We start from the raw sequence: 23,237 nt of genomic DNA, 5'->3' as shown, positions 1-23,237 counted from the left end.
CAAGACGCTTTTTACTCATTAACTGACTTGTTGAATTGAAATGCCATTTGAAAAACGTTTGAAAGAGTTTTTTAAAATCCAGGCTGCATTGGCTCAGACAGAAAATCTTAGCTACTGAGTGCTGAGGATCACAATTTGAAGCAACATAAACAAGTCCTTGGAAGGCAAATATGAGTACATAGTTCAGTGGTAAATCATTTGCCTGGCATGTGAGAAGTCCTGATTTATTTCCAGTGTCACAAGGACACAAAAACAATGGAAAAGAAATTAGAAATTCAGCCAGTGTAATAGGTTGATCTTTTGTGTTTGCATGTCAAAATTCACCCAGTAAATTAATAAAACATTTTATTCAATTCCTTTTAACAGAGCCATGCATCTGATTGGACCCAACTGTATGACTGCTCAACTATTCAATGACAAGGACTTCATTATGCTTGTCAAAAAAGTGAGGATGAAGATGTAATTGGACTGCAGGTTCACAGGGGATTGTTTTTAAAGTCTACAAATAACAGCTGAAATGCCAGCAGTACCACCAGGTATGGATTTGTACAGAATTCATTTGACTAATATGACTGAAGTCAACACGTTCATACTCATGGGATTCACCGATGATTTTGAACTGCAAGTCATCTTATTTTTGCTGTTTCTTGCAGTCTATCTTTTTACTCTTGTAGGCAATTTGGGATTGGTGTTACTGGTAATTGTAGATTCTCAGCTACACAACCCCATGTACTATTTTCTGAGTGTGCTATCATTCTTGGATGCCTGCTATTCTAGCGTTATCACACCAAAAATGTTGGTAAATTTTCTGGTAAAGAATAAATCCATTTCTTATCCAGGATGTGTCACTCAAATGCTTCTCTTTGTTACTTTTGGAACCACAGAAAGTTTTCTTTTGGATGCTATGGCTTATGACCGCTATGTAGCCATCTACAACCCTCTCCTCTACTCAATGACCATGTCACCCAGAGTTTATCTGCCTCTCATCATTGCTTCCTATCTTGGTGGCACTATACATGCGATGATTCACACAGTGGCTACCTTTAGCCTGTCCTTCTGTGGATCCAATGAAATCAGGCATGTCTTCTGTGATATTCCTCCGCTACTAGCTATTTCTTGTTCTGATACTCAAATAAACCAGCTTCTTCTCTTCTACTGTGTTGGGTCTATTGAGATACTCTCTATTCTGATTGTCCTGGTCTCATATGGGTTTATTCTATTGGCCATTCTGAGAATGCATTCAGGGGAAGGGAGGAGAAAAGTCTTCTCCACGTGTGGCTCTCACCTAACTGGAGTGTCCATTTATCATGGGACAATCCTCTTCATGTATTTGAGACCAAGTTCTAACTATGCCTTGGAACATGACATGATTGTGTCAACTTTTTACACCATTGTGATCCCCATGTTGAATCCTATCATTTACAGTTTCAGAAACAAAGATGTAAAGGAGGCAGTGAAGAAGTTGTTGAAAAGAAATTGGTTCATCAATAAAGTGAACTTTTAAATTTAAGACGAACCATCAAGTATGCTGTTTGTAAGTCGACATGTGTTTAATAAGAAACTGGATGAAATACACATCTTGATTATCTTACTAAAATATTTCCAAATAAACTATTACCAACTTCCTAATATAGTAGGGTAGAAACCTAAGCCTATTAAGTAATTTTTGAATCTGAAAGTACGTCCAAATTGATCTGTATTGATTAATCATTGATGGACAGATATTAGGGAGCTTAAGTTCTGCATCACTTGACCTTCATGGACTATGTGTGAAATGATATGTTCAGGATTCTCTGGCTTGAAATGCCTTACTTTGGTACATTTCCATAATCAATGCCATGTTATCACTCTGTTTTTCTCTGGTAAAATATTGCTTTCATTGTCCTATTCATCTAAACACAATCAGAGCAATCTAGTTTTTTCTAGATTTTTACTGATTTGACTAAAAACTATAGAATTCTCTTCCATCATTTAAATTTTTCTTCTCACTCCTCAGTCATAGAAGTTACTTAGTTTGCTTGTAGAACTCAAAAGTGTAAAGGAATACTGTACGTAATGCTTACTGAAAGTGTACCCCCACAAGAATCATCAAAACAAATAAAAAGATAGCTTAGGCAATAACCTACAAATGACTATTGAGCATGGCTATCCAAGATCAAAAGAACATGCTTATTTGATTCTCTAATCGTTACTCATACATAGCAAGTCCTTTTTCATAGACTAGCTTGTCTTTGTTCCTTCTCTGTGCATTTGTTATGAGTCTTTATGATGTACCCTAAATAAAAAAGTCCAAGAAAACTTGAGTAATTATATTTCATTTGTCTTCTTTAATTTAAATTTTATTCTACTGGTGATTTGTAAAGGAGTTACATTTAGATAAATAAGGTAATGAATACATTTTTGTCAACATTGTTTCTCCCTATCATTTTCTCCTATTTCCCTCCCCCTCGATTCCCTTTCCCCTCAAGTTGTAAAGTTCTTTTCTAGTATAGTGTCTTTTGAGTGTCATCATTGAATTGTTTCACCCTTTGTCCCACTAATTCTGTGATTCCCATTCCCTTCCCAAATCAGATAGACTTCATACAAAACAAAGGGTACAGAAATCAAAAACCAACCCAAAGGGTGAAAAAAGAAAGAAAGTTGAATTAACTGCAAACAGTACAATAATAATAATAACAAAAACCTTCTGGTCCCATCTGTTGGAGTTCATTTCAATGAGCGGTATTTTGCTGCATTATTTATCACAATTAAGATATGGAATCAAGGGGCTAGGAATATGGCCTAGTGGCAAGAGTGCTTGCCTCATATACAAGAAACCTTGGGTTCAGTTCCCCAGCACCTCATATATAGAAAACAGCCTGAAGTGGCGCTATGGCTCAAGTGGCACAGTGCTTGCCTTGAGCAAAGAGCAGCCAGAGATAGTGCTCAGGCCTTGATTCCAAGGCCCAGGACTGGAAAAAACAACCCCCCCCCAAAAAAAAAAAAACGATATGGAATCAACCCAGATGCCCCTCAGTAGATGAATGGATCAAGAAAATATGGTATATATACAATGGAATTCTATGCTTCCATCACCAATAATGGCACTGCCTCATTCATAAGTAAATGAAAAAACTTGGAAAAATTATATTAAGTAAAGTGAGCCAGATCTAAAGAAACATCGGCTGCAAGGTTTCCCTCATTGGTAATAACTAGAATATGTCTAGGATATTCTTAGCAGAAGATCAAAATGGCTCAATAGCTATGTATAGTTTTTTGTTTTTTTTTGTTATTATTAAGGTGATTTACAAAGGGGTTATTGTTACATAAGCCAGGTAGAGAATACATTTCTTTTTAGGCAATATCACCCAATTCCCTAGCTCTCTTAGTTTTTCCCTCTTACCTCCTCCCACAGTTGTACAGTTCATTTTCACCACAGTGAGTACCATTGACATTTCATTTGTTAAATTTTCTTTTTTTTTTTTTTTTTGGCCAGTCCTGGACCTTGGACTCAGGGCCTGAGCACCATCCCTGGCTTCTTCCCGCTCAAGGCTAGCACTCTGCCACCTGAGCCACAGCGCCCCTTCTGGCCGTTTTCCATATATGTGGTGCTGGGGAATCAAACCAAGAGCTTCATGTGTAGGAGGCAAGCACTCTTGCCACTAGGCCATATTCCCAGCCCACTCATTTGTTAAATTTTCTGTATTTATTTTTCCAAGATTCATTTATTTTTCAATGAATAGAAATCAACTTGTCTTCTAAAAAGTGATATTGCTCTTCCTGTACTGGAAACAAATCACATCCAATTTAACAAATTGACATACCTTTCCAAGTTAATTGAAGTCACATATAGCATTCCTTGCCTGAAGCCAAGAGACTTGGGTAGGTGAGATTGCAAAATCTGTGATTTAAAGCCACTCTAGACAAAAAGTTGACAGGATATAATACCAGCCACCTAAATTCTGGGTTCACTGTAATGAATTTATAATCCTAGTTATGCATGGTTTGTGCTCTACCATTTGAATCATACTGCCAGTTAGGAAAACCAGGACAAATTAGAATAGACACAAATGTAGGTATTAGTCAACAAAAATAAATTGATATGAAAATAAATCACAAATATTTCTTATATGATATTGATAAAGGATGAGTATACATTTTAAAATTGATTTAAAGGTGGGACTATGTGATGCATTTTAGAAAATTTTAATAGGTTGACAAACAAATAGAAATTGTGAAAAATCAAATTATTAATTCCTATAATAGAGACGTTACACTTTATTTTTAAAGCTTAGAAAGTATTCACAAGCAAAAAGAATCGGCATATGATAAAACAACAAGTATTCCAAAGACAATTCTTAAAATAAATTGACTAAACTGAAATGATCTATGCAACCAATTTTTTAACAAAGTGTAAACAAGACAAACTTAAATATTAAGGAGACGGACATGCATTCAAAAATAACTTTTTTATTAGAGAAAATTAAAATTGTAGATTTTATAATAGGTAAATAAAATGTTAAAATAATGAGAAATTTATAGCTTTGCCGGATCAAAGTTTATGGTAAGATACAAAATCTCAGTATATTGAAAATACCTGCTTTACAAATACCTCTGCATTAAAAACTTACTTCAAGAATATATTTCAGCTTTGTTTATGTTTAATAATTTATTTTAAAATAATATCGTTAACTGATAGCAATTAGATGAAAGTAATGAAGCAGTTAAGAAATTTCTTGACCTATAATGGAAACACATGCTCTCATAAGTTTAGCAGGTAGGTGCACATATAGGACAAATTGCTTCATGTGACCTTGGATTGAGTGAGTGAATTATAGCATTTGAGTCCCAAATCAATACAAAATGCACTTGATTTCCCCTGTGCACTAGTAGTACTTTTATCTCACAGATTTACTGACAAAATATCAGCCAATATCATGCTGATATGTATATAGAAAATTGCTAAAGAGGAAAGGCAAAAATATTTTTTTAATGTGTCACATATATCTACTAATGTCTCTGAGGACATTGACAAAACTCTCAATAATTGTCACTGTTTTTCCTCCTTCAAAAATTTAAAGATTTTCCAAAGTGTCACCATTGCTATTGTATACCGTTTTATCATAAGTTAATTCTACTTCAATATCTTATTCATAACACAAGTCAATACATCAGGTGATTCCTTTCTTTTCCAGCTGTTGTTCTTTTGAGAATTAAAACTGAGAATTTGAAAAAACAGCGAATATACTCCAACAAAAGGTACTATATATTTACATACTGTTAGAACATTAGTATTGCAATGATAATGACAAATATATGTGGTTATTGCCTTAAATATATTGCATGCATTGTCTGATCAGATATGTCTGGAATGATTTTATCTCATGCAGTTGAGGAAATGAGACTTAAATTCTCAATTACTTATTAAGGTTTGTTTAGCTAAGAATATATTCCATTAATAGAAAATTCTGAAGCTATTATCATTGTTATTGGCTATATATATTTTGTAAGAAAACACAAGGAAATTAGAGTAAGAAAGGGATATTGTATGACACAGTTTTAAGAGTGACAAGACTTTCTTATGAACATTAGTTATCTATAAAACACATATATTTAGACAAGCTTTTTAATTCATGTTTCATGATGGACAAACACAATGTGCAATTTTAAAATGTGGTAGGAAATATCTAATCTTCATTGAATAAGTGAATGATAGTTCTACAGAAATGTCAACTAATTATATTATTATATTTACAGTCAGGCTAATGAAATAACTACAAGGAATTTTAAATTTTAATTTATTTTCATGGTGATGTACAGAAAGTTTATACTTACATACAGAAGTTAATGAGTACATTTCTTTTCTAACATTGTCACTCCCTCCCTGGTTTTCTACCACTTTCCCTCCCTCCCATTTATCCTCCAAGTCGTAAAGTTCATTTCCAACATATTATCTTATGAGTATCACTGTTACATTATTTCAACTTTGTCCTTTGTCTCACCATTTTATTGTTCCCCTTCCTTTACCAGATTCAGATAAATGTATATACAAGACACAAGGTACCAAAATCAAATACAATGACACAGGTGATAAACCAAAGGGAAAAAAATAAACCAAGGAAAAAAGGAAAACTACACAAATTATATTAAAAAACAATAACAAAGAAAAACCTTTTGTATCCATATCTTGGAGTTCATTTCGCTTAACATCATCTTATGTGGACATATGTGCATAGCTATTGAGCTAAAAGGAATTATATGTTAAAGATGTTATTTCAGTTGCCCGAAGGAGACTCTCTTTTGCATGACTCTAAAGAAAGCATTTTTTACTTCCTTGTTCCTAAGACTATAAACGAGTGGATTCAGCATGGGGACCACAATCGTGTATAACACAGAGGACACTTGATCCTTTCCCAGGGAGTAGGACTGCTTGGGTTTTAAATAGGTAAAGATCATAGTGCCATAAAAAGTGGTGACTCCCAGCAGATGGGAGGCACAGGTGGAGAAGGCTTTCTGCTTTCCTGAGATAGACTTAATTTTCAGAATAGTAGACAGAATGGACACATAGGACGTGGCTATTGTGATAAGGGAGACCATTAGGGTACAACCAGCAAAAACGGACATTACAGTTTGAACCTCATCTGTATCAGTGCAGGACAGAGCTTACATTGTGGAAATGTCACAGAGAAAATGTGAGACTGCATTGGAGTTGCGAAATTTTAATCTATTCATACAAACAGCGTTCACCGAGGAGTCCATGAAACCAATCAGGTAGGATGCCATGATCAGGATTCGGCACAGGCTTTTGGACATAACCACTGGTTAGCACAGAGGACTGTAGATAGCCACATGGCGATCATAGGCCATGGAGGCCAGAAGAAAACGTACTGTAGCATAACATAGGACGAAAAAGTACATTTGGGTGAAAAATCCCAGGAAGGAAATACTCTTGGTGGAAGTCACCAAGTTCTCTAGGGTTTTAGGTGTGATGACACTTGAGTAACTGAGGTCAATGAAGGAGAGGTGAGTGAGGAAAAAATACATAGGGGTGTGAAGCTGCAGATCCAGGCGAATTATCACGATCATGGTTAGATTTCCCAGCACCCTAGCCAGGTAAATCAGGAGAAACAGCACAGAGAGTGCCTGCTGGAGCGCTCCAGAATCTGTCAGCCCCATAAGGATGAAGTAAGGAAACTTTGTGATATTTCAGGTTCTCATAGTGTGCTGATGGATACTGTGGAGAAAGTAAAAGTGATACTTAGCTCCAGTAATTTTAAATTCTTTGTGTGTGTTGTGATTTTATGAATTGTCTAGTATTTTATCAGTAGCTTAGGCAGCCTCAAAGTTAATCACACTTTTTTAAGACATGGCTTACAAGTACAAAATGTCATTTACATACAATTTAACTGAAACAACTTTGTTGTGATTAGAACCAAACTGACTATATGTTAATTACTTTTCTTTTAGGAAGACACTTGATCTCCACAGTTTTTATGCCATTCATTAAATTATTACCCAAGTATTTTAGATTAGGCAGAGTGAAGTGAGCTCACATGACTTAGATGAATTAATTCTATAAATGTTTTTCAAATCATATGACTCTAATGAACATACTAAAACTAGTATACTTTTATTTATAATCAGTTCCTTTAACTTGAACCAAAGGCTTAAATGCATAATGGACCCTGATAGAAAATGGACCCTGACTTCAATGTGTACCATATCTAATACTGTTTGTATTGTTAATAAATTCGAATAATAAATTGTAGGAGATTGTGACCACTTTAGGCTTTAGATTACATATAAACTGTTTATAGCCACATGATGTAATATTTCAAAATTAAATTGCTTCAAAGACTAAATTACCTTAATAACTACATTGTTTACATTTCTGATTTCATTAAATCTATAATTTCTGTTTTCACAAAAGTTTAGATCATTAAGAGTAAAGATCACATGTGTTATAATATGAACATTATTCTAACAAAGCCTCTCTAACAATTTACTTCCTCTATAACATTCCAAGATTAAGAAAAACACTTACATTGAGACAAATATGGTGAAAAAATGAGAGCTCCTCACAATGTCACATGCCAAATGAAGCATCAATCCCAGTTTTTCTGCACAATTGCAAAATGAAAATCATTTAAGGAGTTCAAACATTTTGTCATATAGGATTGGTTATCCATGAAATAAATGTTTTTTTTGTTCGTTTGTTTTTTTGTTTTTTTTGTTTTTTGCCAGTCCTGGGCCTTGGACTCAGGGCCTGAGCAGTGTCCCTGGCTTCCTTTTTGCTCAAGGCTAGCACTCTGCCACTTGAGCCACAGCGCCACTTCTGGCCGTTTTCTGTATACATGGTGCTGGGGAATCGAACCCAGGGCCTCATGTATACGAGGCAAGCTCTCTCGCCACTAGGCCATATCCCCAGCCCCATGAAATAAATGTTTTTGAATTTGTGTGTGCCCATGGCTTGTACTCTGAAGTAAATATACCAGTTTAATTATTGCCTTCTGGTAATGCAAATGGAAAGTATTGCAGGGAGCTATGTCTCAAAAGAAACCTGAGTAGCTACTGTGGATATAAGCAAAGCAGGCTCTGCTGTTGTTTCTCATCTCTTCTCAGTTTGAAATTCCAAGGAGCCTTCTTGTTTAATATGCCTGGGGACCAGGTCAACAGCTTGTGTTTAGGGACTAATTTCCCAGTCAAATTACTTGGCATGTGTTCAAAGGCAAAACTTCCTGTTCTAACTGAAGAAATGTTTCACCTTTTCACATGGAAAATCTACTAGCACTTAATCTAAGATTGATAGAGTACCTTTGTCAATTTTTCTTAAAATGACACCTAAAAACTAAGTTAGCTCTTTGTTGTGCCAGAGGTTGTCCTTTGTTTTGAACATAGCAAGAAGCAGACTGAATCTAAAAGGAAAAGGACATCTGAAGAGATGACCTGGCAAGAGTGAGAATTGAATGCCCCCAAGGTTTTCAATCTTGGCATTTTACCCAGTAAATGGGTTGGTGGGTAGCAAAAATCAAGGCCCTCTATTGTATCCCTCCCAAATCATTGCCAAGTTTCCAATGGTATCCCCTTCAATTTTGATTCCTTTTTTCCCCCTCATATTACACATTTTTACTTTTAATTTTTTTTTAGCCTTCCATGTTGAATCTTAACATGAGTTTGGACTCCATAAGAACATAGTGTGTAATATTAATTTAGGGCCTATGGAGCAACAGACTATCTGGGATTTAGAATTCAATGAACAACTGGGTCATTTCTTCTTCCTGCTCTTGTATCCAGTAGGCCTACTCTAACTGTTGCAATGTTTTTTTAGCTCTGATGTAGATGTATGAAACTTAAGGTGTGTGTGTAGTTTTCAAGCTAGGAAATGGAGGAGAAGAAATGTTTAGGAAAATATGTAAGATCGAGTCTTCCCAGGTTGGAAAGCATTTTATCATGAACTTTGTGTGATTCTTGCTACCAGCACAACCATGTTCATTGCAGCATTATTTACCAGAGCTAAATTATGAAACCAACCCAGATGCCCCTCAGTATATGAATGGATCAAGAAAATGTGGTATATACACACAATGGACTTGTTTCCATCAGGAAGAATAACATCGTCCCATTTGTAAGGGAAGACTTGGAAAACAACATATTAAGTGAAGTGAGCCAGAACCAAAGAAATATAGATTCTTTGCGTTCTCTCACTGGTAATAATTAGTACATCGCTAGGATAGTTCTAGAAGAGGATTACAATAACTCAATTGCTATGTACATATGATCATATAAGATGAAGCTAAGTGAAATGAACTCCAAGATATGGAAACAAGATGTTTTTCCTTGTTGTTACTTTTAAAGTAGTATGTTTAACTATTTCTTTTTTCTTTCTTATAGTTTATCCCCTGTTATCACTGTATTTGATTTTGGTACCCTGGATATTGTAGATATGTTTGTATGAATTAGGGAAGGGAAGGGGACCATCAAATCGTGAGACAAAAGATTAAGGGCAAACCAATGCAGAAGAATTCTCACAAGACAATTTGTTGGAAATTAACTGTACAACTGGGAAGGGGGGAGGACTGTTGAGGGAAGAATGGTAGGATAACAATGAGGGAGGGAATAACAACTATGACAAGAAATATACTACCTTATGCATGTAACTGTAACCCCTCTGTACATCACCTTGACAATAAAATGGAATTAAAAAAAGAAATTAAAACCAATTGAATGGCCCCCTGGCCCTCTGCAGCGGCACATGGGGAGAGGCAGAGAACAATATGGCAGATGGTGAAGAGTTGGAGTATAAAAGGAGGAGAATGGAGACACTACTGGCTGAGGAAATGGCTGTTTGTGGTGCCTGTGGGGACACTGGAAACAAGGAATGTCACTGGAACCATGGAAAGAGGTTGCTTGAGTTATTTGGACCCTTTACACACCCTGGTTTCTAACTGAGCCCTGAGTTTCTCCAGTTTTTAGCCCCATGTGAAGTTCTAATCATTGGAGTTTGCGACTTAGCATGTGAGCTCCTGCAGACCATGTCCATGCCTGGTCACAGACAGATTCATGTGATAATCATGGACTCTATGCATGTTTCCAATCTACATAGACAGTTTTTATGGAAGCCTAAAGACCTTGGAAGGCCTCACACTGTACTTGCTGCAGAATTTCTAAATGAGAGTTCCTAACTGGAATGCAGTTCTACATTTCAACTAGATTTTTTGTGATGCTTTCTATTGACAATTTCATTTTATTTCATGTGGATTGGAGTCTATCACAGCCAGATGATGGATAAATGGCATGCTGATATCCTGTCTAGTTTGATAGTTTCTCATGGTCATCTACAGCAATACTTGTGCAATTTTGCTCTATATTTATATACCATACTACTATGTTATTGTACTTACGGAAAATCCAATGAATGAAAAACTGAGATCAGCAACAATAATCAGCTTTCATGCTAATAAATACCATTGGTCTATTTCCTAGGTTCATAATCAGGTCAGCATATATTTGTAAGTAAGAAAGAAAGATTTAAGGCTGGGATATAGTTTTGTGGCAGAAAACTTGTCTAGTATGTACAAAACCTGGGTTTGATCATCAGGATTACTTTAAAAAAATAGAGAACCAGGCACTGATGTTCCTGCATGTAATTCTACATATTCATAAGGCTAAAATTTGAGATTGTGGTTGGAAGCCAGCCTGGGTATAAAAGTCTATGTGACAATACATATATATATATATATATATATATATATATATATATATATATATCCAATAAAAAACCAGAAGTAGAATACTGGCTTGAATGGAGCAGCAAAATATGTTCAAGGGCAGCATTCAGTCCCTGAGTTCAAGCTCCAGTACTGGCAAAACCAAAATAAAAACAAAACAAAAATAATACCAGACTAAGGGAAGGTAAAAAGGAAGATTGTTTTAAAATGAAATAAATAAGACTGGAATATTCATTATTGATAGTTTTCTCAAATAACCAAGCAAAGAGAGAATCTGAAAAAACTGAAATGTTTCACCGTGTGAATAAGAATGATGAGTGTTCTGAGTCTTATACTAGGCCATAAAATCTATTTCCTCTAGGCATAAAAATGACAATTTATAAAACCTGTCTTTGTTCCAGAAGTTCAGGAGACAATTCCCTGATTGGGATTTGTTTATAAGTACTTCTTTATGTATTGTATCTGTGATATTTTCTTTATTTCAGATTTTAATCTAATGCAATCCAATTTTTACCATCTTTGCCATTACATGCTGTGTTCTTGAAGTCCTGATTATAAGACAATTGCCTCTTACTTTTATTTTTTTTTCTATTTTAATTGCTACTTTTTGAAGGGTGATCTGAGAAAATAAATTTTGATGTAAATTACTCAAAATAATAATATTAATTTTTTCTTGCATTTCCTTTTGTACCTTCTTCTATTTCTTTGTAATTACTATTGTTAAAGGATGATTTGGGAAAATAAAATTTGAAATCAATTATCCAGAATAATAATGTTAATTTTATTGTATCTACTTTTAGTATCTTCTTCTATTTTTTATTCAATAATTTTTAGTTTTATTTTAGAGGCATTATATTTTCTTGGAAAGATTTATTCTTTAATGTTTTAGGTCATAGAGAATGGGATTTTATTTTTCCTGATTTCTAAAACTAGTGACTTTATAGCTTGATTTTTTTCCTACTATTTTGCTAAAAATATTTCTTATACCTAAGGGTTTTATGATCACAATTTTAAGAATATTTAAGTGTAGAATCTCTTAATCTAAGAGTATTTTGGTTTCTTCTTTCCAATTTTTGCCCTATCATCATTTTTCTCTTGCCTTATTACTGAGGTTAAAAATTCAAGTATTCTACTTAATAAAAGATAGGGGAGAAACCATGTCTCTCATTTTTACTTGTAAAGGAATTACTTGCAGGTTCTTACCTATTCAGTGTGGTGGAGACTACATATAGCATTTAACCTTCATTACATTGACTGATCCTGCTTTTATTCCTGTTATTTTTCTGAGTATAAACCAAATCTACCACTTAAATGCATCATTCTGATAAATGCTGAGATTAGACTAATCAGTAACCATAAAGTTATAGATACCATTAAACCATTTGCCAGTGTAAGCTCATAGAACAGAAATATAAGAAAAATCTAAAAAGTCTTTACTATGTGAAATGGCATAGGCCTTTACAAGATCAAGATGAGTCAGAGCAGGATCTCAGTATACCTTAGGTATTTAGTCACTTCTCACTTCCAATTTCCAAGAATTACAACTGAAAAGAAATGAGAATACAAAATTTGAAATCTACAGGACAGAGCTATTTAAGGAATATAAGACATCATGGATAAGACAAAATCCTGAAATAGAAAAATAAAGTCAAAGTTTGAAATATTTGTGTAAGAGAATTGAATAAATTTTTGATAGGATTCAACTGAAGAAATGAAATAACTCCTGAAATTGTTTATATTTTAATCACATAGGAAGTAATGAGGAATGTATTCATATATAATTTTATCTTAAATTGTTAACTTATGAAAGACAAATGTTATAAAATTATACCATGTAGTTATGTAATATTTATTTATTTGTTATATGATCATTAAATAGATCTACAAAGGGGCTTCAACTAAACATATTGTATGAGTACAATGTGTCTTAACTTTACACATTTTTTGACAATAAAATTTAAATACATAAAAACTAGAACTATCGGCCAACTGTGAATATTTATAATTATAACTCTACCTACCCAAGAAGCAAGGTAATAGTGTGATAAAAGTGTGACTGTGCCAGAAAAATCATTAGTCCCCAACATGTAAAACATACCCTAGGCATGATATATGCCTATAATTCCACCTACACAGTGTATATGTATAGGGATATTCTTTCCCTAGGCCAGTGGTTAGAAACAATAAGAGATACACATAAAAATAAATAGCATAACTTTGTTTGACAAGTATTATCAAATGTTAGATGGCTTTTAGTCAATTAAGAAATCTGCAGAAGAGAACATAGGAAATGACAGAAATGTTGTGTAATACACACGCATGCATATATTCACAATCATTTACATACAAAAGCATGCACATAACTGTCTCCAATATTTATAATGTGTTTCTTAACACATTTCAATATTTTACAAATGTTCTGTAACCTATAATATGCTATTTTCTTATAAAGAATACATTGTTCTACATAATGTCATAACTGATAATGTTTACAATATTAGCTATTTTTATGATTATGAGTTAAATCTCTAGAAAATTATCCCTATTATTCATAAAGTGTTCCACAGTAACATCTATGTCCTAACACTAATGCTATGCTACATAACATGAGGAGAGGGACAGGAAAGAAAAAAGGAGGAGAATATAGCAGTAGGCACAACATCATACTTTGAACATTATTCCAGATTAAGGGCAAATCATATAAGAAGATCACACACATAACACATTTTGCATGATATATAATTACAACATGAATTTCTGAAAGAAAACTCTCATAAATACGAGAGACTATGCCGGAGCCAGCCAGCAACTAAAGGGAATCCTGAATGAGGAAGGCGAGGATAAAAGAAAAGGAAAAATACATGACAAGAGAAAAAAGACAAGAGACCAAGATGGGGTCCGGGAGGTCTGCAGCTCAAGATTGTAACTCAAGACTGCAGCCATGTTTATTCATAACTTCCAGCTTATATAAAGTTAGAAAACCAGGAAATAGCATAGGCTTAAAATTCCAGAACACAAAAAGGCTTGGAGTTAGCAATATGCAACTATAGCTAAGACAGGATGAGGTTGGTTAACATAAGAATGGACTCCAGAGCAATATCTGATGGTAGCTAAGACAGGATGAGGTTGGTCAACATAAGAATGGACTCTGGCAGACATAGTAAAGCATTTCCGATTTTCCATTAAGCCATGTCCTTGCATGTCCTTGAAAACACAGCCAGAGGTCAGAATGAGATTAGCTGCTGGTTTGGGTCCCAACATCTCCCCCACCTTTGTTTAAAGAAGCAAACCTGCCTGTCTTTGGTTGGGTGGGTCGCCTAGCCTGCCTTACCCATCATCTGGAACTTCTTCAGAGTAAAGCTGAAGGCCCTGTCTTAGGCCAGTCAAACCATGACCTCCTCTTAAACGTCTCTGGCTGTAGTTCCTCTCAGGGGAAATTCATTTACTTGAGCTTGATCTTATGCAACTAGCTGGCTAAAGTCATAAAAGAGTTTTGCAATAAATGTACAATGGAAGTAAGGATAGGAAAACCATCAGCAAAAGTATCCCTGGGCCAAGCAATGTCATTAGCAGCCCCTTAACATTAGTCAAGGAAGGAATATACTGTTGAAGTTGTTCAAACAGTTCTTTTGCTGTTTTTGCCACTTCAGAGTCCAGAGGCAGAGCTTGTTCTAGTCAAGCTATTTGCCTATGGAGTTGAAAGAGATCTAAGGACAAATTATTATGTTGCCAAATACCATTAAGATGTGCTACAACTTGTTCCCAAGGATAGCTTGACCCATTATATTTGTGGACAGTCACACAAATAAAGTCAAACCCAGCATGGCAGCGCACCCATTGCAAAGTTTGTAAAGCACGAATTTGTTCTCCCAGAGAAAACACAGATTCATACAATGCTTCTAATTTTTGTTCTACCTTATCATCAATCCTGCCTTGAAAGTGCAGGGCTTGCGTAGTATTATGAGCAATCTGATTAACATAGTGAGCTGTTTGCACACTTTGTGTCAAAGCCACAGTAGCTCCTGCAACAGAGGCAGCTAAGGAAATAAAGGCTACAATGCCTGCTATCAATAGCCCTATAAATCGTCTAAGGTGCATGAGCTCTTTTAAATGTCTTAACACTTGAATACTTGTTTCTTCATACCAAGCTTCAGATATGTTCACAGGAAGCATGACAAATGGAAGCTGCTTAATAACAATTACAGAATCAGTAAGACCACTATACAAACAATTTGTAAAAGAACAGTTAGTACAAGTAACATTGAACATGGATCCTATAGAAATATTAAAAGGTCCATAAATAATGGCATAAGGAGGTGCTACACAACTTGTAATATTTTTTAAGAAAGAAGAAGTGAGCCAGGAGATATTAACATCCACTAACATCTAGACATGACGTTGAGGGTGTCCATTCATCCCCCACAGACCTGGGTTGTACTTGTTGGTGAGATTTGCTCCTGACCAGTCCATCAATTGAGAATTAGTTCTTGAAATATTGGTTATAAAAGGATGTTCATGTCTACACTTTATGGGGTGCATTTCTCCCGTGGATTCTACAATTTGAGAAGAATTGATGCAGCGAGGTATCATGAAGGATGATGTAGAATTAGCATGTACAGGGAACCCAGTAGGCAATGAAGTCATTCATATATTATATACTTGACTCTTATCAGGAATCTAAATTCTATGATTTATGGATTGCATTACAGAGCAGCCTGGAATATAACTGTTGGAATCCATTGTAAAACATAAAGGGGTTCCACTGCCAGAGGCTGCAAAGTCTCCCATTTTAACGTGTTGGACAAAAGGATCTAGAGCTATACCATATGCTGATCTGTTGACATGAACGAACACCTCAGCTCCTTCCCAAGTCGCAGGGTGCACAATCGGTGGATCTGGCACGTAATCCTAGTGGGTCAGCACTTGTGCCATTCTGATGAGCTTCCACAATCTGAACGCAACGCTCAGGTAGCCAGCGGGCATCATTTTCATACTGTGAAAAAACACAGACATGTCCTCAACCCCATGTCAATATTGGATCGGCCCCATGCCAAGCACCTGTAAAAGGATCTTTCCACTTAACCTGGGCAAAAGCTCTTTGCTCTTTCTTTTCCCAGAACCACTGTGCTTCGGAAAGGCTATTACAGTCCAAATTTAAAAAATTTAGTACGAATAAAGTATGAGAAAGAATATTAACAGGAGAGAGCAGGTATAATTCCCCCCCTTTAATTTAGAAATATGGTGTTTTAACAAACTGTTGGCCCATTCAACAATTCCTTGACCTTGAGGATTATAGGGAATTCCTATAGAGTGAACAATTTGGTAAGATTTGCAAAAGTTTGAAAAGCTCATCTGACATATCCTGGACCATTATCAGTTTTAATATGTTTAGGAAGTCCCATAGTAGCAAAGCAGCGTAAGGCATGGGAGATACAATGTTTGCTAGCTTCCCTGATAAGAGGGGTAACCATAATAAAATTAGAGTAGGTGTCTATGGTAACATGGACAAAGCGGAGCCATCCAAAAGAGGGAATGCGGGTAACATCCATTTGCCAAACATGGTTGGCCACTAATTCATAATAGGGAGTTAACACTTTTGTGGGAGTATCAGGCCATAGAAGGGGTCCCTTCTGCCAGAGGACCACTGTTGGAGAATGAGGTGTAGTTAAAAATATATGCTTCCCAAGGGGCTGAGTAATCAATACCCAAAACTCCTTTCTCCCCTAGGGTTTGTAGTAGCTGAGGCACCGACTGAAATTAAAGGAACAAGGATGAGCTGAGCAATTCTTTGTCCTGCAGGGATAGAGATAACACTAGCAGGTGCTGAAGCCATGATTTTTATTTCTCCAGTATAGTCCTGATCTATCACTCCTGGAATAATATGTAGGCCCCTCAGTGCAGAGCTGCTGCGGCCTAACAGTAAGCCAACAGATTCCCTCAGAAGGTGGCCAATGACTCCTGTAGGGAGGGCCTGAACTCCCATTTCTGAAGTCAGTACTGCACAGGTGGAGGAACAGAGGTCCAGTCCTGCACTCCCTGGTGTGGCTCGGAGGAGACTGGAAACTGATTGTTGCTGCGGGTTGTTGGGGGATAGGCTTGAGGTTGGGGGAAGGAAGGAGCCGTCTCAAAATTTTTCTGTGCGGCCAGGGGCTGGCCTCTCTGCCAGTTTCCCAAAATCGGGTGGCCAGAGTAGATCTGCAATTCTTAGCCCAATGCTTCCACTTTTTACAGTGGGGACAAATTCTATGCATAGCTCTCCTTTTCTGATTAGGGCAGTGAGCCATTAAGTGGCCCATTTGTCCGCAGGAAAAACAGCTGCCAGGAGACCCAGCAGTATATAGATGTCCCCTCCCCTTTCCTCCTGTATGGGGGTTGTGTAAGAACTCAGTTACAGTCTTCTATTGGAGCGCTGTAGCCAGCGTGAGGTCCTGCATATAGGATGGACCAATATCTGCACAAAGCCGAATATAGTCAGTTATTCCTCCATTTTTCTTAAAAGGCCTGATGGCTGCTTGGCAAGCTGCATTAGCGTTTTCATATGCCAATTGTTGTACAAGAACCTTGCCAGCATCCTCATCTTGGATCAGACAGCCTGTTGCTTCTAATAATTGAGAGACAAAATCTTGATAAGGTTCATCTAGTCCCTGTCTAATTTTGGAAAGGTCTTCAGTCTTACTAGAGTTAGGGAGTCTATTTCAGGCATGTTTAGCAGCAGCACTGATCTGACCATAAATGTTTGGAGTGTAATCTAACTGGGTCTGTGTGTCATTGTAATCACCTTCCCCAGAAAGCTCTTCAACTGAAGCAGGTATATTATTTGTCTTGTTGGCCTCTGCTGTGGCCTGACACTGTTCCACAAATTCAGACTTCCACAATAAGTAATCTCCTCCACTAAGACAAGCCCTAGCCAAATGTTTCCAATCGTTTCGGCATAAAGCTTCAGTAGCCAAGGTTTCAAGAATGACTTGAGTAAACGGCACTGTAGGGCCGTATTGAGCACAAGCATTCTTTAGATCTCTTATTTGTTTAAATGGCAAAGGCTGATGAAATCTTTCGCTATCTTCATCCTGCCTTGCAGGGAATAAATGAAAACTAGAAATGTCCTCCCCTCTTTGAGCAGCCTGCACCAAGGAGAGTTGTAGGGCGCTACGCTTAGGGGTGAGATTAGAACTTGTCCCAAAAGGGAGTTCACCATTAGGGGGGCCAGGTGCCGTTAACAGCCCAGGCTGTGATGGCTGTGAGACAATAACAGGCAGAGGGGGTGGTGGGAAAGGATCAAAGTCCACCAGGATTGTGGGTGGGGGTCCACATGTCTCTACCTTTAAAGGAGTTTGTTGTTTTGGATGAAGCTGTCACAATAGGGCTATAATTGATTCCAACATATTCTCAACATGGGCCAATCTATCTTTAGTAAGCTCATTGCATAATTTTTTCTCCGTGTCTGAGCCATCTGAGTCTTCCTTAATATCTAGCCCAGTGGGCTCAGATTTTATAAATTTTTTCAGATCTTTCCGGGCAGCTGCATAAGCTCCAGGGGCTGGGCAATGCTCATCAGGTCCCTGTTCAGTTTCTCTGATCGACTGATTGAATCTAATCCATTCATGTCTAGGATCCAAACAATCTCGGAGCAGATTCCAGAGAGTAATAGCGTCCACTGGGGTTTTCTCAGGGCCATGTGCGTCATATTGTTCCTGAATTTTTTTTTCCAATTTTCTGCCAAGTTTCTAAGTTAATGGTTCCTTCCTCTGGGAACCAGGGGCATACTTCCTCAATAAAGTGAAAGAAATATTCTAACTGACTTTGGCAAACTTTCACTCCCCGGGCATGAAGCATCCCTTTGAGGGCCTGCACGTATAGCATGCGGCTGTTACCTTGTCCCATAATTTCTTACTCCCGACAATACTCTCTCTCCCACTCTCCTTCCCAAGTGTTCGGACATCCTTACCTAAGTGGCGACCTCTGCGGTTGTCCCAGGTGTTCGGGTTACACTCTGCCGGAGCCAGCTGGGAACGAAAGGGAATCCTGAATGGGGGGGATGGGGGGCAAGGATTAAAGAAAAGGAAAAATACAAGACAAGAGAAAAAATTCAAGAGACAAAGATGGGGTCCTGGAGGTCTGCAGCTCAAGATTGTAACTCAAGACTGCAGCCATGTTCATTCATAACTTCCAGCTTATATGCAGTTTGAAAACCAGGAAATAGCGTAGGCTAAATTCCAGAACACAAAAAAGCTTAGAGTTAGCAATACCCAACTATAGCTAAGACAGGATGAGGTTGGTTGACATAAGAATGGACACCAGAGCAATATCTGATGGTAGCTAAGACAGGATGAGGTTGGTTAACGTAAGAATGGACACTGGCAGATATAGTAAAGCATTTCTGATTTTCCATTAAGCCATGTCCTTGCATGTCCTTGAAAACACATCCAGAGGCCAGAATGAGATTAGCTGCTGGTTCAGTTCCCAACAAGCCTATGCACAGAAAAATTAATTCTGGACAAATATAAAGGAAGTATTCATTTTGTGAGAGACAGAGGAAATCACCATACCCAGGGAAAATTATAAAGATGAGTTTAAATGCTTAGAATCACAGTTATTTTAATCTCCTGAAACTTTCCTTCTTCTGCATGACCCCAATGAAAGCATTTTTCACTTCCTTGTTTCTCAGACTATAAATGAGGTGGTTTAGCATAGGAATCACAATAGTGTAAAACTCAGAAGCCACTTGGTCCTTGCCAAGGGAGTAGGACTTCTTGGGTTTTAAATAAGTAAAGATCATGCTGCCATAAAAACAGTAACTCCCAATATATGGGAGGCACAGGTGGAGAAGGCTTTCTGCTTTCCTGAAGTGGAACTGATTTTCAGAATAGTCGATAGAATGGACACATAAGACACACAATATTATGATAAGTGAGACTATGAATGTGGAGCCAGTAAGAAACATTATCATCATCTCAGTGTTATAGGTTTCATTGCAGGACAGCATCAAAATTGATTAGGGATGTGTCATAGAAAAATTGTTGGATTATGTTGGAATTGCAGAAATGCAATCTGCTTAGGCAAAGGTCATTGACAAGGGAATCCATAAACATAACCATGTAGGACCCAGTGAGTAGGGTTCAGCAGAGTCTTGGTGACATAATTGCTGGATCGTGCAAAGGGTTACATATTGCAATGTAGTGATCATAAGCCATGGAGGCCAGGAGAAAACATTCTGTAGCAAAGAGTAGAATGAAAAAGAACATCTGCATGAAGCAGCCCACGAATGAAATACTTTTGGAGGAAGTCAGCAAGTTCGCTAAGGTTTTTGGTGTGGTGATATTTGAATAACATAGTTCATGGAAGGAAAGGTGAGTGAGGAAAAAATACATAGGAATGTGAAACTGGTGATGAAGCCAAATTATCACTATCATACCTAGATTCCCCAGCACAGTAACCAGTTAAATCAGGAAAAACAGCAGTGATAGGACCCGTTGGACTTCTCCAGAATTTGTCAATCCCGCAAGGATAAACCAGGGCACATTTGTGTTATTCCAGGTTCGCATAGTGTGCTGCTGCAAACTATTGAGAAATGAGAGGTGACAACATAAATAACTTCAACATCTTTTAATCAACGGACAAATCAATGAACAATTTTTTTTATTATTTAAAAAAATTTTGACATGGTGTTTTGCAAAAGGGGTACAGTTACATAATAGGGCACTGTGTACATTTCCTGTGATATTGTACAACCTGCTTTTCTTCCCTTCCCTAGATCATTTAGACATATATACAATACGCAGTGTATCAAAAACATACAATATCCACGTGGCCTATGCCAAAGGAAATTCACTTAGGACTTTAGATGTAATGTCAACAATAGAGTTTCCTTATTCTTGTCTTATATGAACATACATACATAGCTTTTGAGCTATTGTGATCCACTGAGAGGTCTATTTTTGACCTTTATATGTTGAGTCATTGCTTGGTTTTAGTTACATAATTTAGGGTCGCTGACCCAGACCTGTGGGAAATACCATTTGACAAGAAGTTTTTGGTTTCACAGACCTGGTCTCTACTGTCTCCCCCTCCCTCCACCTTAACAGTCATATATCAAGGAGATCATGGCCCTTTGTTTTCTGCATTCTAGGCTTGTCTCGCTCAACATTATTTGTTCAAGTTCTGACCATTTACCTTCAAATAACAATATTTCACCACTTCTAATCACTATGTAGTATTCCATTGTGTAAAGGTACCATATTTTTTGGATCCATTCATCTGTGGAGGGGCATCTGAGTTGTTTCCATATTTTGGCTATTGTGAATTGTGTAGTGATAAACATGGAAATGCAGATGTCTTTTTGATATCTTGAGGCCTGTTGTTCAGGATAGATGCCTAGGAGTGGTATGGCTGGGTCATAGGTTAGGTCTATGTTGAGCTTTTTGAGGAACCTCCATACTGTTCTCCAAAGTGGTTGTACTAATTTGCACTCCCACCAACAATGAAGAAGGGTTCCTCTTTCCCCGCACCCCCTCCAGCATTTGTTGTTGCCTGAGTTCAGAGTATAGGCCATTCTAACTGGAGTGAGGTGGTATCTCAGGGTTGTTTTTATTTGCATTTCCTTTACTGCCAGGGATGTTGCACATTTCCTCATATGTTTCTTTGCCATTTTTATCTCTTCTCTTGTGAAGTCTCACTTTAGCTCCTTTGCCCATTTCATAATTGGTTTATTGGGCTTGGAGGGGGATAGATTTTTGAGTTCTCTGTAGATGACGGATATTAGGCCTTTGTCTGTTGCTGTCCTGGTAAAGATCCTTTCCATATGGTTGGCTGCCTTTCTAGTTTGGTGGCTATATCTTTAGCTGTGCAGAAACGTTTTACTTTGGAGTAGACCCATTTGTCGAGTCTCTCCCCTATCTGTTGTGCCCCTGGGACTCTATTCAGGAAGTTCCTTCCTGTGCCTATAAGTTCTAGCATCTTTCCTACTCTGTCCTTCAGTAGTTTCAAGGATTCAGGTCTGATGTTGAGGTCCTTGATCTATTTTGAGTTGATCTTGGTGCATGGTGATAGGGTAGTGTCTACTTTGCCTTTTCTGCATATGGCTGCCCAGTTTTCCCAGCATCAGTAGTTAAAGAGGCTATGTTTTTTCCATTGTATGTCTTTAGCTCCTTTGTCGATTATCAGCTGACTGTAAGAGTGCAGTTCTATTTCTGGGTCTTCAATTCTATTCCCTTTGTCTTCAGGTCTATTTTTATACCAATACCAGGCTGTTTTTGTTATGATGGCTCTATAATAGAGCTGGGAGTCTGGTACTGTGATACCTTCTGCACAGCTTTTTTTCCACTAGAATTGCTTTGGCTATTCTAGGTCTTTTGCTGTTCCATATGAATTTATGGGTTGCTGTCTCTATTTCAGTGAAGAATGTACCTGGGATCTTCATGGGGATTGCATTGAATTTGTATAACACTTTGGGCAATTGGCCATTTTCACTATATAGATTCTGCCTACCCATGAGCATGGGAGGTCTTTCCATCTCCTTGTGTCTTCTTAGATTTCCCTTTTTAGATTTCTTATAGTTTTTATTATATAGGTCCTTCACGTCTTTAGTCAGGTTGATCCCTAGGTAATTTATTCTTTTTTTAGCTTGTAAATGGTATTATTTCCATAATTTCCTTTTCTGCTTGAAAATTGCTGGTGTACAGAAAAGCTGCTGACTTTTGTGAATTGATTTTGTATCCTGCTACTTTGCCAAAATGCTTTATTAGGTGTAGGAGTTTGGGGACTGAGTTTTTTGGGTCCTTCTGATATAAGATCATGTCATCTGCAAATAGGGATAGTTTGATTTCTTTTCTGATGTGGATCCCTTTGATGGCCTCTTCTTGCCTTATTGCTATGGCTAGCGATTCCAGCACTAGGTTGAAAACAAGTGGGGAGAGTGGGCATCCTTGTCTTTTTCCTGAGTTTAGGGGGAATGATTTTAGATTCTCTCCATTTAATATGGCATTAGCAGTTGGTTTGTTGTATATGGCTTTTATTATTTTGAGGAATGTTCCA

General features: G+C 37.2%; 1 protein-coding gene and 2 pseudogenes across 1 annotated transcript; 1 reads left to right on the top strand and 2 right to left on the bottom strand.

Moving 5' to 3' along the window:
• Nucleotides 1–517: 517 nt before the first annotated feature.
• Nucleotides 518–1,504, top strand: LOC125361833 (olfactory receptor 1094-like). Its single transcript, XM_048360435.1, has one exon. The coding sequence runs from the start codon at nt 518–520 to the stop codon at nt 1,502–1,504; it is 987 nt and encodes a 328-aa protein (XP_048216392.1).
• Nucleotides 1,505–6,249: 4,745 nt separating this feature from the next.
• Nucleotides 6,250–7,197, bottom strand: LOC125362549 (annotated as a pseudogene).
• A 12,600-nt stretch (nt 7,198–19,797) lies between these two features.
• On the bottom strand, nt 19,798–20,749 carry LOC125362024 (annotated as a pseudogene).
• Nucleotides 20,750–23,237: the final 2,488 nt, after the last annotated feature.

Source organism: Perognathus longimembris, chromosome 13 (assembly GCF_023159225.1).
Source record: "Perognathus longimembris pacificus isolate PPM17 chromosome 13, ASM2315922v1, whole genome shotgun sequence".
Lineage (NCBI taxonomy): Eukaryota > Metazoa > Chordata > Mammalia > Rodentia > Heteromyidae > Perognathus > Perognathus longimembris.
The sequence above is the reverse complement of the archived record's forward strand: the minus strand, read 5'-3'. Positions and strand labels throughout refer to the sequence as shown.

Excerpts from the sequence above, each read along its gene's own strand:
- LOC125361833 (XM_048360435.1), top strand. The coding sequence starts at position 518 with ATGCCAGCAGTACCACCAGGTATGGATTTGTACAGAATTCATTTGACT.